The 24,195-nt window shown below is 42.9% G+C and overlaps 1 protein-coding gene across 1 annotated transcript in view; it reads left to right on the plus strand.

Moving 5' to 3' along the window:
• Window positions 1-24,195, plus strand: part of zmiz1a (zinc finger, MIZ-type containing 1a) — a 223,293-nt gene that overhangs the window by 107,111 nt on the left and 91,987 nt on the right. Inside the window, exon 4 of the mRNA XM_080740460.1 lies at window positions 15,521-15,634. Within this exon, the coding sequence (XP_080596586.1) occupies window positions 15,521-15,634 (114 nt within the window). The remainder of the gene's footprint in view (window positions 1-15,520; window positions 15,635-24,195) is intronic.

Consider the following 24,195-nt stretch of genomic DNA (forward strand, 5'->3'; position numbering starts at 1 on the left):
TTTCACTGGTTAAAGCATTCAATCATTTCTAGGCCTAAATGGGTTAACTGCTGGCTGCATACACAGACAGACAGACAGACAGACAGACCATATAGGCTGCCGTCTTCTTGTGGATTAGTAGCCTGGGTGAACCGGCTCGCCTGCTGCTTGTCTGTGTGTTTGTTTGTTTGCACACTATCTGTGTGTGTGTGTGTGTGTGTGTGTGTGTGTGTGTGTGTGTGTGTGTGTGTGTGTGTGTGTGTGTGTGTGTGTGTGTGTGTGTGTGCGCGCGCGCGCATGAACGCGCGTATGCGTGGGAGTGAGCTAACAACAAGAGTTCGTGCCTACTCTGATTATTCTGTTCTTGCACTTGTCAAGTGTCTGTGGATAAGAGCGGCGTCTTATCTGCCAAACGCCTGAATTATGAATGACAACCACGTGACGCTGCATTTCCAGACAGACGAGGGATCGACAGGTCCTTAACATTTGTCTATCCCCCAGGTGCGAGCACTTACTGTAGCAATACACGGCAAGGACAAACTCCCCTTTTGACTTTTTCTTCCATTAAACAAAGACAAAACTGTTAAGTAGTTGTTTTTTTGGTAGCCGAGGAAGAACGATTTAAAAGAAGTCAGCGGCTCAGCTTCAATCTCCCGTCACGTAGGGCTGTCACGATTATGACATTTTACATGATGATTAATTGTCACTCAAATAATTGCGATTAACAATTTAATTGTGTTTTTGTCATTGACAATTACATTCCTGTTTGGCTTGTAGGCATTGAAGTTGCACATGGCAGATATGACACATAACCTAAATATACAAAGAAATGAAGGACATATTTGACAACTTTACACTTTAAAAAGAACATTGATAGTGGAAATAGACGATCTACAGTCTCACAACGCGTCGCAATGCGACACGTTGTGAGCATGTAGATCTGCTATTTCCACTATTTTTTAAATGTTTGAACATATATAAACATTTTTCAACATGTAAACGATTATGACAATTATCACAAAATAATTGCGATTATGTCAAATAATTGCGATTAGACGATTATGTAATAATTGTGACAGCCATACCGTCATGTTGAAAAACCACAACACGAAGCCAGAAACCTTGGTGGTGTAGTCATGGACTGAAATGACAAAGTCAGTCTACTGTCACCTTAAGAATATACAGTATCAAGGATTAAAAGTACTTTATGTCTCTGTAGGATTTGAAAGATAAAAGGGAAAAAAAAAGAAAAGTGTCCATGCATTCATCTTCAGTGTGCTCGACTACGACAGCAGTGTCTTTAAAAGATCTTACGACGAAATCGATCTGACAGCTGCAGTTGGCTCAGAACTCTGCTTCCATTACTGATACTAAAGACAGAAGATCATACTGTAGAACTTTATTACTCTGATCTTTACACTGCATGGCTCCCTGTCTGTCCATAATTGATGGCAAAATACTACTCCTTCCATAACTATATCCTGTATATAGCAACGTAGGTTTTTTCAGAAAACTCTTAAAAGTTAGAACCAGTAAGACTCCTTAATCGGGAGATAAGTGACCGATTGCCTTTAGAAGGCAATGGTAGCCAATCAGGAGGGAATATGGGAAATGGGACAGATCCATGTTGATGACATGACTTTAGAGATACTATGTACCGCTTTGTGTGATTTTAGGGCAACATCTGTAGGAGCATTGTACAAAAATCGGCCTCATGGTGGCGCTAGAAGAGGGCCATGTGAGAAATCAGGGCTGGAGGTTGTGGTTTGCCAGCCAAGGAGTGTGTGTGCAAAGTTTGGCATGGATAGGGGCAACGGTGGCGGAGATAAGAGTAGGGCCAAAGGTGTGACGTGACGTGACAGACAGACAGCCGGTGGAGCTTTTCATAGTAACTTGCGACCTGACGGTCACAATAAGTGGTGGAAAAGGTACTGACATGTTTTACTTAGTAAAGTAAAAGTAAGTAAAAGTATCAATACTGCAATGTAAAAATACTCTGTTACACAAGTAAAAGTCCTGAATTCAAAATGTACTTGAGTGAAAGTGCAAAAGTATTGGCATCAAAATATACTCACAGCAGTGGTGTAAAGTAACTAACTACTTTTGCTTAAGTACTATACTTAAGTACAGTTTTGAGGTATTTGTACTTTACTTCAGTATTTCCAAATTTCAATACTTTTACTTCTACTCCACTACATCTGGGATCCAAATGTTGAACTTTTACTCCACTACATTTATTTGAAAACTATAGTTACTAGTTACTTTGCTGATTATGATATGTTAACACATACATAAACCACTTTATCCCTATTCTATACCTTGGCTAGCGACGCGTTGTGAGCTTGTAGATCTGCTATTTTCAAACATGTTGTACTTTTACTTTTAGTACTTTAAGTAGATTTTGATGCCAATACTTTTGTACTTTTACTCAAGTAAATTTTGAATTCTGGACTTCTACTTGTAACAGAGTACTTCTACAATCCAGTAGGCCTATTGATACTTTTACTTAAAGGAGTAGTTCACCCCCAAAATGATTTTTTTCCTATTGATTAGTCATGCCATGGAGACTTGAGTTCACTACTATTTTTGTGTATTTGTCGCATTCCTAAGACAAAAACAGTGATTATAGTAAATTTACCCCCATTGATTCTGGATGGGAACCCAAATGCATTTGGGTCAGGATCATTGGGGGTAAATTTAGGGTCAAGTGTCAAGTCAATTTACCCCCATTGATTCTCACCCAAATGCATTTGGGTCCCCATCCAGGGCCTTGTATTTGGGTCCCCATCCAGAATCAATGGTGGTAAATTTACTATAATCAATTTTTTTGTCTTAGGAATGCGACATATACAAAAAAATATTATTGAACTCAAGTCTCCATGGCATGACTAATCAATAGAAAAAAAGTCATTTTGGGGGTGAAATACTCTTTTAAAGCTATGTAAGTTGCTCAACTAGTGGTCAGAGCTGTATAGCAAACCGCGGTCGCGTCCACGTCTTTCGGCCGTTTTTCGCCGCGGACCGGGCCTCTCGCCACCGCGTCTGCCTCCACCTCCCCGAGATCTATCTTTAGAGGGGTCCCTGGTCCCTTTGCGTTCAGGCATTCCGGAGAAACACACTCCTTCACCTGAGTATGTTGTTGTTATGTTGAGGCAAGCTACTTCCTGAGAAGTCTGCAAGATGCGCCTGTGATTGGCCGGTAGTGTACCATGTGTTTATGATCGGCGATATGATTGGCCAACGTATACACATGATGCAGATGACGTCATTTTGCCGCAAAATTCTCCCCCCCTCACGGCTCATAGAAAACATATAAAGAGAAGGCTTTAGAAGCTGAAATTAACGGAGTGGGGGTTCTAAAACTTTAGCGATTTAACAGTTAGGACAATTTTAAGATTTGTTTTATAAAAAAAGTTACATGGTATAACTTTAAGTAGAAAATGTGAGTACTTTTTCCACCACTGCTTAACTCATTCGTAGTTTACGGCCGTAAAGCCCGTTAATTTCTCTATGTCTTTCACTGCCGGCTTCTCCTACCGGTTAACGTGGGCGCTCGTCCAGTTCCAATCGTGCGTCATCGGACACTGCTATGCATCGTGTGTTCGCGTATTCCATCAGCTTCTCAAATCCGTTTAAACTTTTTCAATTGATCAATAAGTTCTCCATCTGTAAGCCGCGGAGTTCAGACAGAAAGTTAACGGGCCAAAATAGAGGACGGACTTCCGCTTCCGGTTCAGGGACTCCAATGTTAAAGTTGTCCGCTCAATAATGTGTCCGTGTAGAAACCGATCACGGAGCATTAGTTCCGGCCTATTTTAGTTGCGCTTCGATAAAAAAATGTTTTTTAATTCATTTTTATTACATTTACGGGTTCTACGGGCATGGCAGAGAAGGGGTACAAAGGGGTATTTTGATGGCAGAGTTTGAGTTAAAGTGGCAAAAGTAAAAGTACAAAATGTTTGAAAATGACAGAATTAAGAGGGAGGAGATGGATAAGCTGGTGAAACAGACACTGTTGACGATGCGGGTCACAACTCAACGATATGTGCTTCTTCCTCCGTAGTACTGATGTACCCTCAAGTGGCCCCGGCTTGCAAACACACCCAAGCTGTCCATCTGAAAAAGAACAAACAGGCTCTCTGTCAACAGACACTGGCTTTACAGTTATAAATTGTACTGCAACAGAGCTCACTACAAACGCAGACTTTGGAAGAAAAAAGAACAACAACAACAACCCTGAACTCGATGAACAATATTCTGTCGGAAAGTTGCAACATTTTCCAATCAATTTGAAAGACTGAGAACATTTTAACATTTTAAGGCAACACATCACTTTTACAAAATCAGATCTGGAAGGTGATTTTCAAGAACTTTAAAGTTATACCATGTAACTTTTTTTATAAAACAAATCTTAAAATGGTCCTAGCTGTTAAATCGCTAAAGTTTTAGAACCCCCACTCCGTTATTTTCAGCTTCTAAAGCCTTCTCTTTATATGTTTTCTATGATCCCTGCCCGGGACCGGTTTTCGCGGAAAAATTGCGTCATCACACTACCGGCCAATCACAGCGAGGGTTATACACTGCCGGCCAATCACAGCGCAGAACATACACTGCCGGGCTCTCTGGTGGGTTTAGGAAACACGCCTTCAGGAAGTACACTGCAGTGTTTACACTGGAGGAGTCTAGCATGTAACTCCCCAACCGCTGCTCGTAGAAGGACACGGGAGACCTCATTGAAAGCGTCTCGGCGAGGCGAGGCGGACGCGGTGGTCTGACGGCCCGGTCCGCGAGCGAAAAACGGACGAAAAAAGCAAACGCGACCGCGGTTTGCTATACTGCTACAGACCACCAGTTGAGCAACTTACACAGTATAGCTTTAAAGAAAAATGTTGAAAAATGTCGCCTTTAACACGTCCGATGCCAATTATGTCCAGGAACGTGATAGGAATTACGCCAAGGCCCCGCCACGTCCAGGGATGTGTTACCATGGTTACCAGGTAAACAGGCGCTGCGGTAGCCGCTGGTGAGGGAAGAAACTTCATATCCCATGATGCAACTCAGCCGCCAACATCAGGAATCTCCATAGGCTCCTATTCAAGCTTTTTCTCGGAATCCACTTCCAAAAACGCTTTGATCACCGAGAACCACTTTATTTCATTGCGACACTGTGCCACGGCGGTCGGCCGCGGTTATGATTTTTTATTTCCGCGTGAAAGTAAACATACTGGTCGCCATTACAAGACCGCGAATTGAACATGGACACGATCGTGGCTTCCGGGGCTCTTCAGAATAAAATGCACGTGAATGGCGGCACTCTTTATTTATTATTCAAATAATTACAACAATAATGGCATCCCAAGTGTATCCCATTAACATTACTATACAAGGGGGAAAAAAGCAAAAAAAGAATCTGCTTTAAGTAGCATATTAGGGGTCAAACTAGGGTTTTGTCATGATTCTGAATCCATTGCAAGCATTTGTTTTGCACGAAAAACATTCCTTGGGCTAAAACGGCCCCCACAGAAGTGTGAAAAGCGATAACTCATCACTTTTCATCACTAAACCATAGTCTTGTGGGTCAGTTTTTAGCCCAAGGAATGTTTCTCGTGCAAAACAGATGCTTGCAATGGATTCAGAATCATGAAAAACCAGTGGTTTGACCCCTCATACGCTACTTAAAGCAGATACATTTTTTGCTTTTTTTCCCCTGTACTGTAAAGTTAATGGGACAACAACTCTAGCGGCTGAGAAGTTAGAACACCAACTTAGCTGTGTCTCAGAAAGGGTTATCATACCAACATATAATCTACAGATATAGAGCTTTTCAAAAATGCATGGTAACCTTTGCCACCTTTCGGATACCGACATCTCGTATGGCCCATGGACTAATAGACTTCATGTAATTCATAGTGCACGGATCATGCACGTCCATGCATAGATCATGCACCACGTGAGTGCACGCCGTTCACAGCTTTCAAACAAAAAGATCAGCTTTTTTTTTAGCCCTATACTGAACAGTGATTTAGCTTTAGATACAGAGACAGACCTGTATTGGAGGCAGGTATAGTGAACAGTGTTTTAGGTGTGGACAGATAGATACAGACCTGTATTGGAGGTTATTGTATTATCGTGATAAAAAATGTATTTATCGTGATATCGTCCTCCGTCATGCACTGGGATAAATTCACCTTTTATTTGCCGAGCTGGATATCCGGTACTATTTAAACCCTCTATTGGTAAAAAAATACTTATAACATACTTGATAGAGTCTTTTTTTCACTCTCTACCAAATCTCTTTGCCAAAAAATAGCCGGTCTACAAGATCTGCTGTTTTTAGGCAAATGTTCCGCCCCAGGATAATGGATGTTGGGGATATTGGGGATATAGTATCGTAAATCGCGATTTCTTTGGTCACAATAATCGTGATATGAAATGTTCATATCATCCCATCCCTAAATTGGAGGCAGGTATAGTGAACAGTGTTTTAGCTTTAGCTTACAGTAGACAGACAGCACTGTATTGCATGCAGGTATGCTGAACTGTGAACACTGAACATTGTGATCCAGCAGCTTGGCCCTGGCCAGGGCTAAACGAGGACAAACCCATCTGCTCTGCCGAGGGCAAAAAACACGCTTTGAAGTTTGTCAGACGTCTGGCTTTCTTTTGTGTGTGTGTGTGTGCGTGCGTACGTGCGTGCGTGTGTGTATGTGTTCTGAAAACCTCATTGCTGCTGCCTCTCTCTCTCTCTCTCCTTTCCCTCTGTCGCCTCGTCTCTTTCTCTGTCCTCTAAAGACCTGCCCCCCCCCTCACACACACACACACGCACACACACACACACACACACACACACACACACACACACACACACACACACACACACGCACGCGCACAGACGCGCGCGCGACAAAACGACTGGCTCAGCTTCACGGCCCTCTCCGTGACTCCGCCGGCTTTTTCCATTCAGGCAATTTTCATTTCTGCTGTCCTCAGTGTCGAGGTTGTCAGGCCGAGTCTGGCGGTGGAGGGAGCACCGCAGCGAGAGAGAGAGAGAGAGAGAGAGAGAGAGAGAGAGAGTGGGCGAGAGAGAGAGGTGTGAGTTGAGGTATTCCAGACAGACAGCTCTCTCCCAGTGGCGTCAGTTCAGCAAAAGCTATGGTATGGCAACATGACTGGTGTCTTGCACGCGCGCCTTCGCGTGCGTGCAAGACATGTTGCCATACCTTAGCAACAGGCACGATGCATTTATTTTAAGAAGTACATTTCTTTTTTTTTCCTGTAGCCAAAGTATGGTAGCTACCATACCCTGCCATATCCAATTGACGCCTCTGCTCTCTCCCCCTCCCTCCCTCCCTCCCCTGGAGGCTCCAGATCTGATTTCTTCCGCCACCAGAAGGCCGATATGACAATAACGCCACAGTATGGATTATCACTCATCTGGACCCAGGGTTCTCAGACGCATTTGTGTCAGGGATGACCCTCGAATTGATAGCCAATGTATTTGTTTTGTGCTATTGACCCCCAGAAGAGGATATTTATTGTTAAAGGGCAAGACTAGCCTGACACTCAGCCTGAATTGCATTTCGTTTCATTCCATTATTCAGTCTGAACTTGCTTTCATCCAAGGCAATTTCTGGGATGGGCGTTGCCAAAGAGGCAGTCTTCTGCGATTGGTTCACCGTCTGACCAACACAACAGTAGCAAAGCAGATGACGTAGTGTTGTTATGTGGCTGGCTAGTGGCTAGCCTGTTGCTTGCTAGTGCTACTTGCTAACCAAAGAAACAGGCAGAATAGGAGCACTACGGACTAGGAATCAAACACAACATAACATGTCTGCTACTGATGTTTCATAGCGAGATCGATACGATCACATATTACCGCATGGGTGACGCGATGTTTATGTTTGGGAATGTGCGGTCCGGTCCGGCGGCGGTGCTGGGTTACATGGAATTACACATGAGTTCTTGGAAAACCCCACCCACGCTGTTCACAAGACGCTGATTCACCGGATGGATTTCCAAACGAGGAAAACCTCTTCAGTGAGAGCAACACCAGACTCCCTGAATCGCCAAAACAAAAATGTAAAGGGGTGTGGCTAGCGATTCAGGGTCTGAACCAGGCTAGGGCAAGACCACTTTGGCAGAGGTTTGGGTTTTGTAGTTGCCTTGCCGTGGTGTGACAACAAAGGTGGGCAAGAAATCATCGATAATGTCTCCATTGACTAAAGAAATTTGACAATTTAGCCCATAAACAAAGCTGATTCAGACATTATGGAACGTCACCAAACCTGAGTACTGTTTGTTCTTTTAATAGAAACTTCGGGCGGCCCAGCGTCTAGTCGGCGACCTGGCCAACTCGGGAACGATGTAAATAGGGAATGAATGCCCCGCCCTTTAATGCAAACCCCATTATACCTGTTGTCATAGGACCCGTTTTGACCATCTGTTTGCCTGTGTCCATTTTATGTCCATATATGGAGATCACTGCAGATATAGTTCTGGGTCCATTTTATGCCCATATGCCCATATATGGAGATATCTGTCTATTTGCGTCCATTTTATGCCCATATATGGAGATCTCTGTATCTGTCTGTCTGTGTCCCTTTATGCCCGTATATGGAGATATCTGTTTATCTGCGTCCATTTTATGCCCATATATGAGATCTCTGTCGCTTTTTGTTTGTTTCTTCTTTAAGCAGAATACACAGCCTGCTTAAATCTGCATCATTCAAGTCATCCTCCCAGTCCCACGCTTTGTCGCTTGTCTTATGTTTGTCTTTGTCTCTTTTATTTTCTTTTTTGGAGCGGACCCCATGAATGCCCCACCCTTTAATGCAAACCCCAATATACCTGTTGTCATAGGACCCGTTTTGACCATCTGTTAGCCTTTGTCCCCACCCTTTAATGCAAACCCCAATATACCTGTTGTCATAGGACCCGTTTTGACCATCTGTTTGCCTTTGTCCCCTTATGCCCATATATGGAGATCTCTGCACACACAGTACCGGTTGCGGAAAACTCTGATGTCAGACATCAGCTCCCCATTCGGGGATTCATTTTATGCCCATATCTGGAGAACGCGCGTGCCGGTGGAAGAACGGTTCTCGAGATTCACATACATACATACACATTCACCGAGATTTTTTGTTGACTCATGTGGCGTACGTGATGTCAGAGCCTTTTATGAAGTGATGTCACAATGAGTCAGCGATTGTGCCGATTTCCTCAGGAACAGCCTGATGTCAACAATCAGCTCCGCATAAGGAGATTCCGAACGTTTCGCGCCGTTTCGGAAAACCGCACATCGGGTCGGGTCGAGGCCCGGCACTGCACTCCGCGCCACGGCGGGGAACGCGCGTGCCGAATCTGAAGCCGGTGGGACGAACGGTTCTCGAGATACGCGGATTACATACATGCAGACAGACAGACAGACAGACACGCAGAGACTTCTCGCATTTATAGATAGATGTCAACTTCCTATTGATTTTGCCATTTTTATAAGGATTTTCAAATACAGTAGTAAAATCATGTGATGTTCTAGTGGTTCTCAAAGTGGATTCCAGGGACTCTGTGGGTTCCTTTATCGGGGTCTGGTCTAAATTGACCCATACGAGTCTGTAACTCTGACAGTGTACAAATGGAACCATTTGTACACTGTCAGAGTTATGGGGAGACCTTGAAATTTGAAAGTTTTGAGAAACACTGTTCTATACTAGTCCTTGGAGAGAAACCCAGAAGTCTCTGCTTCTGTCTCAGCCACAAATGGCCAAAAACTCCACATCACAGACCATGAGTCACTCAAGGCCTCTCTTAGTTGGAACTCATGATATCCTTGCTGTTTTCAGGGATTCTCTCTCTCTCTCTCTCTCTCTCTCTCTCTCTCTCTCTCTCTCTCTCTCTCTCTCGATGTCTCTCTCCCTCTCTCTGACTCCCTCCCCCATTAAACCCGGGAAAGCATCTGTGTCATTTTAGATCTGCTATTCAAAAATAGAAGATCTACAGTTTACAGTTTACAGTTTAGGCATTTAGCAGACGCTTTTAATCCAAAGCGACTTACAATAAGCAGATAACATCACAATAATAAACAAGATAATATGTCAGTACATCATCAACAATATAACAAATGCAAATGGATATCTATCTAGAAAAAACACAATATAATCAAAGTTCTGAAAAAACCTAAAAAACAAAAACAAATGCTAACTAGCTTCATGTATTCATTGATTCTTTTTCTGTAGTGCTAAGGGTTTAGGTGGAGTCTGAAAAGGTGAGTCTTCAGTCCACGGCGAAAGCTAGCGAGTGAGTCCGTTGTTCTAAGTGCGACAGGGAGTTTATTCCACAACTTGGGGGCCAGGAGGGCAAACTGTCTCGGACGAGTGGATTTTTGCCCTGGAGTTTTGAGCGAGGGTTCTGTCAGCATCCCTGTGTTGGCTGTGACCGGGTGGGGGTGTAGGGGTTGATCAGCTTCTGGAGGTATGGAGGAGCCATACCTTTGGCTGCTTTGAAGGTCAGCATCAGTGTTTTGTATTCAGTGCGGGCCGCAACCGGGAGCCAGTGGAGGCTGCGGAGAAGGGGAGAGACATGTGAGAACTTAGGCTGGTTGAAGACCAGTCGTGCCGCGGCATTTTGGATCAGTTGGAGAGGTTTAAGTGCACATGCCGGGAGACCAGTGAGGAGAGAGTTACAATAGTCAAGCCAGCTTGTAGATCTTCTATTTTTTTTTTTTATCACAAATCTTCTCTCCTGGGCGTCCCTTGCACAAAACATTTTCAGATACGACCAAATAGAAATACATATCATTTTGCAGTGATGTAAAGTAAGTAGATTTACTTGAGTACTGTACTTGTACAATTTTGAGGTATTTGTACTTTACTTGAGTATTTCCAATTACCAATTCCAATTACTTTTACTTCTACTCCACTACATCTGGGATCCAAATAGGCCTATTGTACTTTTACTCCACTACATTTATTTGAAAACTTTAGTTACTGGTTACTTTGCTGATATAAATTATAATAATATTATAAAACATACACTTTAGCCCTATTTTATACTTTGGCTATTTGAAAATAGCAGATCTACAAGCTCACAACGCGATGCGACACGTTGTGAGCTTGTAGATCTGCTATTTTCAAACATTTTTTGTACTTTTACTTTTGGTACTTGAAGTTCTTTTTGAAGCCAACACTTTCAAACTTTTATTCAAGTACATTTTTAATTCCGGACATTTGCTTGTAACAGAGTACTTCTACATTGCAGTATTGATACTTTTACTTAAGTAAAGAATGTGAGTACTTTTTCCACCGCTGTCATTTTGGTGGGTCCTCCTTGGCACGAAAAAGTTGTGAGAACTACAGATTTGAGGTATTTGTGCTCAGGTCTTATAACGGGTTAAGTCGGGGCTCCACCCCAAAAAGCTCCCCCATTCAAAACCCCTCACCTCTGCTGCCCCCTAAAGACAATAGCGCCTCCGTCTTGCTCGCTGCTGCCACGAGAGAGTTGCGAAACAAACAAGCCGCTTTTTCAGCCCATGCAGATGAGGAGAATAATAACTGCTTTTAAGCTGGGTCTCACTTACTGACTGACTGGGGAGAGCGGAGAGAGCTGGCTGCGGTGAGCGACGCAGACCATTTGACAGTTATTAACCTCCGGAGTCAAGGAGAAAAGGGAGCCCCCCCCGTTTTTTAAAAGATCCTCTCATTGTGTCCTGCATGCCAGCCTGTGGAGCCCCCCCAGACACAGCAGAGGAAAACGTGTGATTCCTAAACCCACCAGGCTTGAGTTAAGACCCGCCTCGCGGAAACGCGAGGACTTCCAGGAGTGGCTGAAATCCCTGCCTGACACATGGAGGGTGGATAAAGTTAGAGGCATGAAGACTTGAGAAAAGCCTGCATTTGCACAATGCACAACTATTAATTTCTCACTACAGTGCTCAAAATAAACTGTACAAAAAAAAAAAAACTTGAAACTGACTTAATTGTACTGTGCTTCATTGTACTTCAATAGTATACAGTGTAAAGGGAAAACTTTGTAACTTTGCTAAAGAGAAAAACGTTCTGAGAAAGCTATTAATTTGTCACTACTGTGCTCAAATTAAAAACTCTTACTGATTATCAGTTAAATTGTTATGGTTTGGATATGGCTTTGGGCCTATTATGCTGCGTGTATTATTGTAATGGATCAGTAGGTAGTAGGTACTTTGCACTTGAGCGAGCAGCACTAACGTTCATGGGCACTTTCATAATTAAGATTATCGAGAGGAGGCGGGTCTTAACTCAATCCTGGTGGGTTTAGGAATCACGCGAGGAAAACAAGACTCACTCACAGAAGGAGAGAGAGAGGGAGAGACAGAGAGAGAGAGAGAGAGAGAGAGAGAGAGAGAGAGAGAGAGAGAGAGAGACAGACAGAGAGACAGAGAGACAGAGACAGAGAGACAGAGAGAGAAATATTGGATAACATGTGGACAGCTGCCAGGAGGACCAAGGGTGTTATTTTGTGCAGTGCAGCCAAAGCCGGGGCAAGCAGAGCCTGTTGCATTGTGCTTAAGACGCTATAGTGGCATATAGTGGTGCTCAAACATTTTCACGCAAAGGACCCCTGAATTGAATGTATTTGGCCATAGACAATTTGCCCTCCTGGCCCCCAAACTCTGGAATAAACTCCCTGTCGCACTTAGAACTACAGACTTACTCCGCTGTGGACTGAAGACTCACCTCTTCAGACTCCACCCTAAACCCATAGCACTACTGTAACAGCTTCCCTCGATGACCACACATGAAGCTAGATAGCATTTTTAGGTTTTAGAAGTTTTTTTACTGATTGGGTGCGTGGTCTACCTATGTTATTTTTTCAAGATTGATATTCCTATGCATTTGTTGTAGTGTTGTTGATGTACTGACATATTATCTTGTTTATTATATTGATCTATTGCCTGCTTATTGTAAATCGCTTTGGATTAAATGCCTCTGCTAAATGCCTAAACTGTAAACTGTAAACTGGACACCCCCCACCCCCATCTGAAATTATCCGGTGGCTGGGTGCCCATAAGATTTGTGTTGTTTAACTTTCGAACGTACCTTTTTTTGCTGATGGCGTAAGTGAGCTTGCAGATGAGCTGTGCTTGAATAGCTGAGGTATAAAACAGGAGTTGAGGTGGTTAAACTCATGTTGATGCTGAATTAAGTCATTTATCTGGGAATCCCCCTGGAGGAAACCCTCTCAAATATCCCTGTTGCGGGGGGTCCCTGGACCCCTCTTTGAGAAGCAGTGATGCGATGGTGAGGGTGAAGGAGGAGAGAGAGAGAGGGTCAAGGGGGCTGATGGGTATGGGGCGTCACAAGGGGGGTGAAAGTGGGACTGAGACTGAGTTACTAGGGCCCAAGGTGGAGGGGCCTTATTTTATGCTTTAACTATTGAAAAATAGCAGATATACAAGCTCACACCGCGGCACTCTGTATATCTGCTATTTTTGAAAAGTCGTGAAAATGTGTGCAAATCTTTCAATATATGTATTTTTTAAGTGAACATTTGCAACTAAAATTTTGCTTCTGGGGGGTCCCTGGAACTAAATATTTTGAGATGAGGGTCCGTGGCCAAATACGTGTCATTTTGGGTGTCCTTCACATGAAAAGGTTTGAGCACCACTGACATAGAAACATAGGTCTTTCAAAAAACCTTAGAAAGATTTGAAATATTCAAAGACTTGCACAAATGTTCACGATTTTTCAAAAATAGCAGATCTACAAGCTTGCAGCACAGCACCTGGTGCCGCACTGTGAGCTTGTATATCTGTGATTTTTCAATAGTTAAAGCACAAAATGTGAGTGAATCCTTGTACCCGGGGCCCAGAAGTTGGTGCAACACCCCTGTGAGGGAGACCAAGGGAGATTAACACCAAACACTACTGTGTTGTGCCCCACACACAACCCAGTGATGACCCAGTGGTGGAAAGTAACGAAGTATACATTTACTCAAGTACTTTAATCGAAGTGTTTTTACTTCACTGGAGTACTTCCAACTTTAAATAATTTGACTTCCATTCTGCTAATTCTCAAAGGCAAATGTTGTACGCCACTATAATTATTAGAGACATGTAGTTAGAGTACTTTGTAATTGTTGATTATTATTACAAAACAACTTCAGACCTATATACTTTGGCAATTTGAAAATAGCCGATCTACAAGCTCATAACGCGTCGCAAAAGCGACACGTTGTGAGCTTGTAGCTCTGCTATTTTCAAAGGATTTGTATACATCTTTATATATAACTTGTGAAATGGGACCTTCCGCATAATTGGTACCTATATTTTGATGCCACTACTTTTGTACTTTTACTCAAGTACATTATGAGTATCAAACTTGTACTTGTAACAATAGGGTATTGCTACTTTTACTTAAGTAAAAAAAGTTTGTACTTCTTCCTTCATCACTGGTGTGACCTGCTCTGAGTGCTCTCCCACAATGCAGCAGAGGGAGCTCCCGCCTGGGCGGGCGTCTGAGAGGGTCCGCCCGCATGGGCCTCATGGGACCCGGGGGTCCTCACAGGGACCCGGGGGTCCTCACAGGGACCCGGGGGTCCTTACAGGGTTGTGCAGAAGCACAAGGCGTTAAATCAAGCCAGAGGAGGCTTGGGAAGGAGGGGGACAGAGGCTTTCAGTCAGGTTTCTATTCTTCTTGTACTTAAAAGTTCAGCTGCATTCAGCAATGGCTTTATTCTTTTTTCTTTTTTGAGGCAGAAAGAGAGATGGAGAGAGGAAAGGCCAACATGTTTATGTTGCAGCACTGCCTGTTTCTCACCTCCTATGTTTTCAGATACATTATTTAAGTGTTCTGTTTATGTTTAAAACGAGAACCGGCCAGCCGTCATCCTGAGTTATATTCAGAACAGAGTAGCAGCCCTGTAGTCTCTCCATAATGATTGTCAGCTGTTCTAAAGGAACTTGAGCGATGGGACTCACACAGGTGAATGAAATGATCATTAATAAGCTCCTGCTGATGTAATCGCACATTGTTTTTGTTTAATAGGAATTAATTGGACTTTTAGGGACTTTTGACATGAAAATGTACAAAAAGTCTTACTTTTTGGGGAATCATGGATATGCTCTAAAAGTGTGAAAATCTTAGTTTTTCATTTGCACTGGTCTTTAACCCATTAAAACCTGGAAAGCATCTGTGTATTTTATTTTATTTTAGCTATATATATATACTGTATAGCAACATATATTTTTTCAGAAAACTCACAAGCTCACAGTGCATCGCTTCGTGCATCGCTTCGTGCCTCGCTGCGAGCTTGCACATCAGCTAGTGCTAGTGCTACTTTTGACATTTTTTGAAAACTCTTGAAAGTAAAAACACTTTCAGATAGATGGTCCGTGGCAAAATACACATCATTTTGGGGGTCCTTTAGTCCTTGACTACAACAGAACTAACTGATTTAGAAGGCATTTGTAGAATCGACCTCAGGTCTTACAGTATGTCTGAGGGGAAAAGAAGCGGTCATTCGGTGGTGGTTTCTAACTGCAGTGTCTCTGTTTGTTTTATGACAGCACTTACAGAACCCGGCCAACTTCCAGACGGCGGCGACGGAGCTGCTGGACTGGTGTGGAGATCCCCGGGCCTTCCAGAGACCTTTCGAGCAAAGCCTCATGGGATGTCTGACGGTACGCACAAACACCAATTATGGTTTCTCTTTTGGGTTTCTTTTCATTTTTTCCCCCAGGTACTTTAGACTTCAGACCTGCAGCAAAACAGTAATTAAAACACGCTGGCTTTATCTCATGTTTTGTGGATGATGTGACCACTTCGGAGCCCAAACTCTACGAACCGCTAGCCGGTCTGCTAAGAAAATGTGAAGTGAACCTCAAAGGGCAAGCCTGGTTCAAAAGAAACAACATGGGAACAATGGAAATCCCACTGTACATTTTTTGTGTGTTAATAATTTGTAATTGAGACAAGAAGGTCCTTTTTGTCAGGCAAAGATGTCTCGCAAGAAGACAATGTAGAATTACAAATTTAGGCTTTAGCATTGTATTTTGGTTTTGTCCCACTGTTTATGTTGACATTCCACTGTTTATGTTGACATTCATCCCTTGGACGTCATCCCTTCATACAGAAGTAGCAAAAAGGCATGGCATGCATTATGCATTATTATAAAGCACCCAATTTACAGATAAAATTTGGCTTATCAGATTGCAGTAATAAAATCTGTTTAGAATAGATGGAATAGATGGATGAGTTAAATAGTACTTTTATTTTTTGTCTAACATTCGTAATACTCGTGTTCTTGCACTCAAACAAAACAATGGAACTCATCCTCAACTCGCTTGTCATTACATGAAATACATAACCTCTGACTTCCTTCCAGCCCTTTGTATCTACCAGATACATAAAGGGCTGCCCAACAACGACAACATTCTTTGTTAACCTGGGTCTCCCCGGCTGTCTATGCTTAGTTTTTGGCGAAATGTTGTTGTTTTTTTTGGTCACCGGGATGCTTGGGTTCATGTGGTTACGTCTGTCCCAGCTGAACACAGTAGCAGGCTGCCGTTCTCAGACGTGTGTAACGGCTGAGCGCCGCAGCAGCTGCTCAGGGCCGCCAGGGAGCGCTGACAGAGGTTAAAGTCCTAGCAACCTGCCGCTAGCACTCTTTTCACTGTGTTGCTGACACACACACGTGCAGGGGTGTCACATGGGGTAGGAAAGTGGGACTGGGTTACTGGGGCCCAAGGTGGAGGGGCCCTAATTACTTTCTCTATTGAAAAATAGCAGATATACAAGCTCACAGCGCGGCACCGAGTGCCGCGCTGCGAGCTTGTAGATCTGCTATTTTTGAAAAGACGAGAAAATGTGTGCAAATCTTTGAATATATGCATTTTTTAAGCGAACATTTGCAAGTTCAAATTTTGCTTCTGGGGAGGTCCCTGGAACTAAATATTTTTAGATCGGGGTCCGTGGCCAAATACATATCATCTTGGGGGTCCTTGACATAGGTTTCTTGCACACATGTTCACGATTTTTAAAAAATAGCAGATATACAAGCTCGCAGCGCGGCACTCGGTGCCGCGCTGTGAGCTTGTATATCTGCTGTTTTTCAATAGTTAACATTCATGGGGGGCCCGCAGTGAATCCTTGTACCCAGGGCCCAGAATTTGGTGTGACGCCCCTGCACACGTGCACGCACGCGCACGCACGCACACACACACACACAGGAGGAGTGTTGAGTAAAGCAGTGGATAGCCGTTCACCCCTGGTCATACTCTGTCAGGCTGACCAGCTGCTCATTGATCTGGGCACCAGGCCAGCAACCTTAGTGCATGCACGTCTAAGGTGTGAGAGTGTGCACACACAAAACATGCATGCGCGCACACACACTAACACGCACATTTTGTACTACTGTATTTGTGAGGACATCAACCTTTTTGGACGTCCGGTTTTACGAATGCCAAAGCAATTCGTCGGCAATTTGCCATACAAGACTAAAGCCGAAAATAGCTGATCTACTGTACAGGCTCATACATACTGTAGCAAGGCACAACGTGGAACGCCATGAGCTTGAAGATCTGCTGTTTTTGAAAAGCCTAAGTATAAAATAATGGTTAAAGTGGTTGAAATGATTGTGACGCTACAGTATATATTGACTAAAGTTTTGGGTCTGCTGAATCAGCTATTTTGGGGTGCTATGGGGTGCTATATAAACTATATAAATAAGGCATAACTCCAACCCCAACCACTAAACTTAACCCCTAAAATGCCAAACCTAATCCTATGTTTTCCTGTGCATGTAAGACTAACTTCTTTTACATAAAATTCAAAGGAAAATCTTTCCCATTTTCTTTACATAAAATTCTAAGGTTATTCCGGTTATACTGAAGAAGACCTTACCGGTCGAAACATTTATCTATCTGGCTGCTTGTTGTCAATACATTTTTGGAACGACCAAAAGTGAGTGCAAGCTATTTTCTTTGTTCCTTTTACATAAAACAACCATTTCTCTAGTGGGGAGCAGGACAATTGTCCTTAATGTCTATTAATCAAATACTTGATTCTACACTTGCTCTAGCACACAGGCAGCTGTACACACCCACAAAGATGCACGGACATACAAGTGCCTTCACACACACTCACACACACACGCACGCACCCACGCACGCACACACACACACACACACTCTGAACGCAGCGAAACACCTGCAATCCGGCGCACATCAAAGCAGGCTAATTACAACCGCAGGTGTTTTATCACCAAATTTTCATCTTTTGAAAAGACGAATAAGCAACATTTGTCCTCGGCTCACACCACCACCGCGTCAGCAAACATGAACTCTCATTAAAGCCTAATTTATGCTCCGTCTCGCGGGTTGAGTCGCACGCGGGAATAGCAGAGCTACAAGCTCACGGCGCGTCGCGGACGCGACGCGCCGTGAGCTTGTAGCTCTGCTATTCTCGGCAAGCGAGACGAAGTGCGAACCGGGGGCTTAACAGTAATGTGTTAAATCAGAATGAAAAGCGTCTTAATGCGGATACAGAGCTGTACAATGGGGACCCCCCGCGGAGCTGCCTCTTAGCATGGGGGCTGTTTCTCATCAGATAAACGTGTTTAATCAGTCTCACGGAAACAAAATGGCTTCTTATCAGGAGAATTACAGCAGCATTGCAAGTAGAAAAGAAACGCATTTCTTCAGTACTTGCCAAATAAATTGTGTCATCATTAAATTAGCTCAGTTGTTGATTATAGTATAATGGAATTCTCAATTGAGTGTGGCTGTCTGAATTCCAGGTTTTTAGCAATGTGAGTTTTTTTTTCTTCAAGGCTGTCTCCAAAATCTTTCGAGAACCTTTTCTCTGATTAGCAGCCCACAAGGTTCCTGATATCAAGTTCGGTTTGGGTAGGATTTAGCTATGACCCCCCCCCCCCCCCCCCCCTACAAGGTAAATTGTAACTAAAGCTCGTAAATGAATTGCAGTGGAGTAAAAAAGTACATTATTTGCCTCTTAGACGTAGTGACTAGTGGGGAAGAAGTATAAAGTATTTAAAGAAATCTCAAGAAAAGTCAAACTAAACCTCAAAATTGGACTAAAGTACAGTATGTTAGTAAATGTACTTGGTTACATCCCTACTGTATCTCTTTCTGACTTCCATAAAAGAACAACGCGTCTGTGCTGTCATTGCTTCACCTGATAACTCTGTCTGCCTCTCGACATCCCCCAGACGCACCTACTTTTCTCTTTTTTACTCCTCCTCGCGCACAGCAAGCGAGCGAAGGATCGCAGCGCGAGACGCGTCAGTGTAGTGACATTTTTATTTGAGAGTATTTTTAGTAGCAGATTCGATGCCTATAGAGCGAGCGAACCATCGATATGTGATATGTGCCACTGTCTGCCCTGTTACACGTTGGTTCTCAAAGTTCTCCCCAGGGGTCCTTCGGGAGGGTACCAGGGGGTCCCCAGAGAAAATAGTTAACTCATTTCTAGCCGATCCCGAGTATACTCGTGAAAAAATACTCAAGTATTTAGAGTGCCGATCCCGAGTATACTCGCGTAAAATACTGTATATAGAGTAACGCGGTTCTCCTACCCTATAGCCCGGCGGAAGGTCCTGGCACGATCGGCCTCGCCGATTCATCATCATCACGGATCCACGTGCACAAAATAGTAATCCCATAACATGGAGGCCGACGGGGAATCTCATCTTTAATGTCCATTTTCTCCAAACAACACTTTTAAAGCCAAGGATGGCATTAGATTTTCGCTACAAAAACATAATAACAAATGCATCGATCGGCCATTTTAGGAACGGCATGGGGTGACGAAGGCTTCGGTTGAATGACGTCATGACGTCAACCCGGAAGTGTTTACGCAATGGACTTCTGGCCTTCATAAGATACTGGTCGCGTATGGAGCCCTGCGAGAGGCACGCTGGACATTTAACCCGTTCATGTCTGGAGCACTAAATGGGTTAATATAGCGTTTACGAAAAAATCTTTTCCTCGGGAGGTCACTGACACAAAATATTTTTGAGATGGGGAGGCTGCAGCCAAATACATCTCATTTTGGCGTGAAAAGTTTGAGAACCACTGATATAACAGTATGGTACCGTAGATATGTGGCATTGTGTGCCCTATAACATTATGGTACAGTAGATATGTGCCTTTAATGTACAGTAGATATGTGCCATTGTGTGCCCTATAACATTATGGTACAGTAGATATGTGCCTTTAATGTACAGTAGATATGTGCCATTGTGTGCCCTAGTAGGGTACAGTACTGTTACTGTATATGTGCTGCCCGGGGTGTCATTTGTCACTCCCTAGCATTCAGATTTAACTAGCTGTAGACCACGGGTCTTCAATGTTTTCAGGCCAAGGACCCCTTAGTTGAGAGAGAGATGATGCAGGGACCCCCACAACCTTTTCAGAGATTCCATATAGTTTCATTTTTTGACGGCACAATCATCAGTGTATTTTGGATTCATGTCCATTTGTGTTTTCAGATATTTAACCACTTGAACTGTCAATACTTAATAATTTGACCTCTCACTCTGTACTTACTCTGCTCTTTTTCCCCTCTACACCAAACCTCTTTGCCAAAAATAGTTGATCTACAAGCTCACAGCGAGGCGTTGTGAGCTTCTAGATCTGCTATTTTTGGCTAAAGTTCTCAGAATAAGGACACTAGGGTTTACGTGGTTAACTCATTCTGTGCCAGATGCCAAAATGGCTCCAAGGTAGCTGTGCCGAGATTTTTTATGTTTTTCTTTACTATGCAATGAAAAAAAAAGATTTTTTTTTTATAATTTTTTTCCCCACAGAAACAGACACAGTTGTTGTGATTCAGTGGCAAAAATAATTTTGGCAATCGGACAAATGGTTCCAGAGATAGAGCTGTTTGAATGAAAAAAAGTGTCCATCCACTAGAATGGACACACATGAACACACATTTTCTCAATCAGCTAAACGGGGGAGCGAACACACAAACAGAGAAAAGCATCTCTCTGATCTCAGGTCATTTTGACATCTTTAGAAAAAAAAAAAAAAAATGTTTTTTTTTTTTTTTTTTTTTTCTATGTAAAAAACACAAAAACCGTAATAAGCCGTCATTGGCACACAGGGCTATTGGAAAAAAACCGTCATAAGCAGTCATTGGCACAGAATGAGTTAATATAAAAAAGGAGAAAAAAGTTTCTATCACAAAAAGATTTGGAGGACCCCCTGTAGTAACTCTGAGGACCCCCTGTTCTTCCCAAGATTTCTTGTTACTTAGCATTGGCTCCTGTTCCTCCGTCCGTCCGTCCATCTGTCTGTCAGTGAACAGCTAATCTCCGGCACCGTTGGCATTGCACCTACACTCCCAGTAGGCCAACATTAAAACCGTATGGCAGTAGATATGTGTACCTGTGTGCATTATGGAGGAAGAATGGTCGCTTGAGAATTGAAAGTTGCCTGGTTCGACCCCCTGCTCCCCGTACGTTAAATGTCCTTGAGCAAGACAATGAATCCCTAACTGCTCCTGATGAGCAGATTGGTGCCTTGGCACGGTGTTCCCATCGTAAAGCACTTCCTACAGTCCACACATGCACCATTTACCATTTTATTTGAATAGCCATAACATGGCCTAAAAGTAATATCACAATGTAGTAGGGAGACGGTGAAATGGTTTAGTTTCTCTTAAAAAACAAAACATAGCAAAACTATTTTCCGAACAAGCTCAGGATATGAATGTCCCACTGACCCGTCAACAACCATGGTATTTTATTTGCTATTCTAAAATATGAGGCCTGAATTATGTGTCCTCGGAGGGAGATTATGCTGAAAAACGGGGGCTTATGAGGAGAAAACTGCTAAATCCCTGTTGAATCTACAGTGTTTCTATGTGAGACTAGTCCTCCTGTGGTTGGCTGCCTGCCGTTTAAAAAAAAAGATTGACACGGACATGATTTGACTGACTGTCAGGAAGATGTCAGTCTCTCGTCAGATGCCGGAGTCTGTAAGTGAAACAGATTCACTTAACTTCGTCCCGGGAAAACGCTTTCTCCTCGTGTTTTTTTGCTTCTTCCGTGTGAGCCTGAAGGTTCTCTGCCAGACAGACGGACAGAGAGACAGACAGACGAGGCTCCAGAGGAAAAACTCTGACAGCTTCTCGCTGAAAGAATTCTATATCGCTATTAGAACGTCCCGTCTTTTGAAGTCCCACTTTAGTAGAACGTCAAAGCCTCGTATCGCTGCCGTCGGGCGGAAACCTCGCATCTCCATATTTTTTGTTGGGTAAATTCATGCGAGTGGTAGAAGAAGTGCTACTCACATTTTTTTACTTAAAGGACGACTTTGACACTTTTCAACCTGTCTTCATATAATAGGTCCTCACTAATGTTCATAATAAAATAGCAAAAAGAAAACTACTCGGTCCAAGTCTCTTAGGAAAGCTGTGGGAAGTTCAGAAATTCATAGTCTTGTACATCTTCGTTTGACAGATTTTTTTTTAATTAATATTTTTGAAAACATATTTTGATTTTTATTATCGCAAGAACAAACCAACAGACCAAGTAGAAAAACATTATGCTATTTTATTATGAACATTAGTGAGGACCAATTATATGAAGATAGGTTGAAAAGTGGTGAAGTCGTCAAATGTAAATGTATCAATGCCGCAATGTAGAAACACTCAGTAAACAGACTGTTACAAGTAAAAATCTGGTATGAAAGTTTGAGTAAAAGTGCAAAAGTATTGGCATCAAAATATACTTAAAGTACCAAAACTAAAAGTATACTCATTTATGCGGAATGTCCCATTTTCACGAGTTCAATATGTATAACAATCTTTTGAAAATAAGAATAAAAAGGGGTTGTGAGCTTGTAGGTCGGCTATTTTCAAATAACCAAAGTATATAGAGCCCTGGTAGGCCACTAAGCCTACGTTTTAGTTACTAGTTACTTCAAAGTAGCTAAAGTTTTCATAGAATTGCAGTGGAGTAAAACGTATTTGCCAAAATTGGAAATTCTCAAGTAAGGTAATACAGTGCTTTGCAGTACAGTACTCGAGTAAATGAACTTGCCTTTAAACAAAAGCTAAAATAGCTAATCTATAAGATCTAGGGCATTAACCAAAAAGTCGACAAGTCGACTCACTACACAAGTCGACTCCCACCAGGGAAAGTCAAAAATCTAAAGTTGGAAAAAAAAAAAAAAAAAAAAAAAAAATGTATTTTTTTCACAATTATTTTGCTCCGTGTGTGTGTGTGTGTGTACACTACAGCATTCAAACAGTAGAATTGCTTATTGTCTAGGACAGAATGATTCTCTCATCTTCCAAGTTCCAACTGTGTTTTTTCAATGGAATTAAGCACCTGGGTTTCGGATTTTGTCCCCCCCATTCATGCAGGGTGTGACAAAGTCACAAAACAATAAAGTTGACTTCAACTCAACTTTTTACTCGAGTAGAGTCGACTTGCAAAAAGTGGTTAATGCTATTTTTGCTTATAAAACAAAAGGGGGGAAAGGGGAGAAAGTGGTTAAGTGTATCTATGGGATTTATGAATATTGAACCAATGAAAAGCATTAACAAGAGCTTGTGAGTAAATAATGACTATATTGGGTCCATTGGAACGCAGGTTATTTTCCCCCCATTGTCTGAAAGCGAACACTTTTGGACATACAAGGTTTCCATCGGACAGACAACGAAAATATCTCTGTTTTGCCACTATTATCGCCAGTGGCAGAGATGGCTTTATGAGCACCGCTCTCTGTGATGGTATGTGTGCATGTGTGTGTGTGCGCACGTGCGTGCGGCGTGCGCATGCGTTTGTGTGTGTCTAAGATGCACCCACGTTGACCTTGTTAAAGGTAAATGTGCGTTTTGGGGTCAAGAGGAAAACAGGAGAGTTATCATCAGTTGGCGGGTGAAGCAAAGAGTTTCCCCCCCCTTTTAATAATGATTTAACTCCTGGTTTCTCCCGGGCCCTGTTTAACTTTCACTTAGCGTCCCCTTTTACTCGGTGTGAGAGTCAGCCAGACGCCCGGTCCTTGTCCCATAAATGTTCAACCGGTGTTTTGAAGTCATTAAACACTAAAGCGTTGTTAAAAGCTCACTGCCAGCCCAGCCTGCCGGGGGGACCTGGTGTATGTCAAAGTAAAGGGCTTCCTTATCTATACCTTTCGTGGGCCTCTCTCCTGGATGCTGGTGTAGTCGTCAAAATAAAGCTCAATAGAGCAGTGGTTCTCAAAAATCT

The sequence above is a fragment of the Nannobrachium achirus genome, assembly GCF_963921795.1.
Source record: "Nannobrachium achirus genome assembly, chromosome: 13".
Taxonomy (NCBI): Eukaryota; Metazoa; Chordata; class Actinopteri; order Myctophiformes; family Myctophidae; genus Nannobrachium; species Nannobrachium achirus.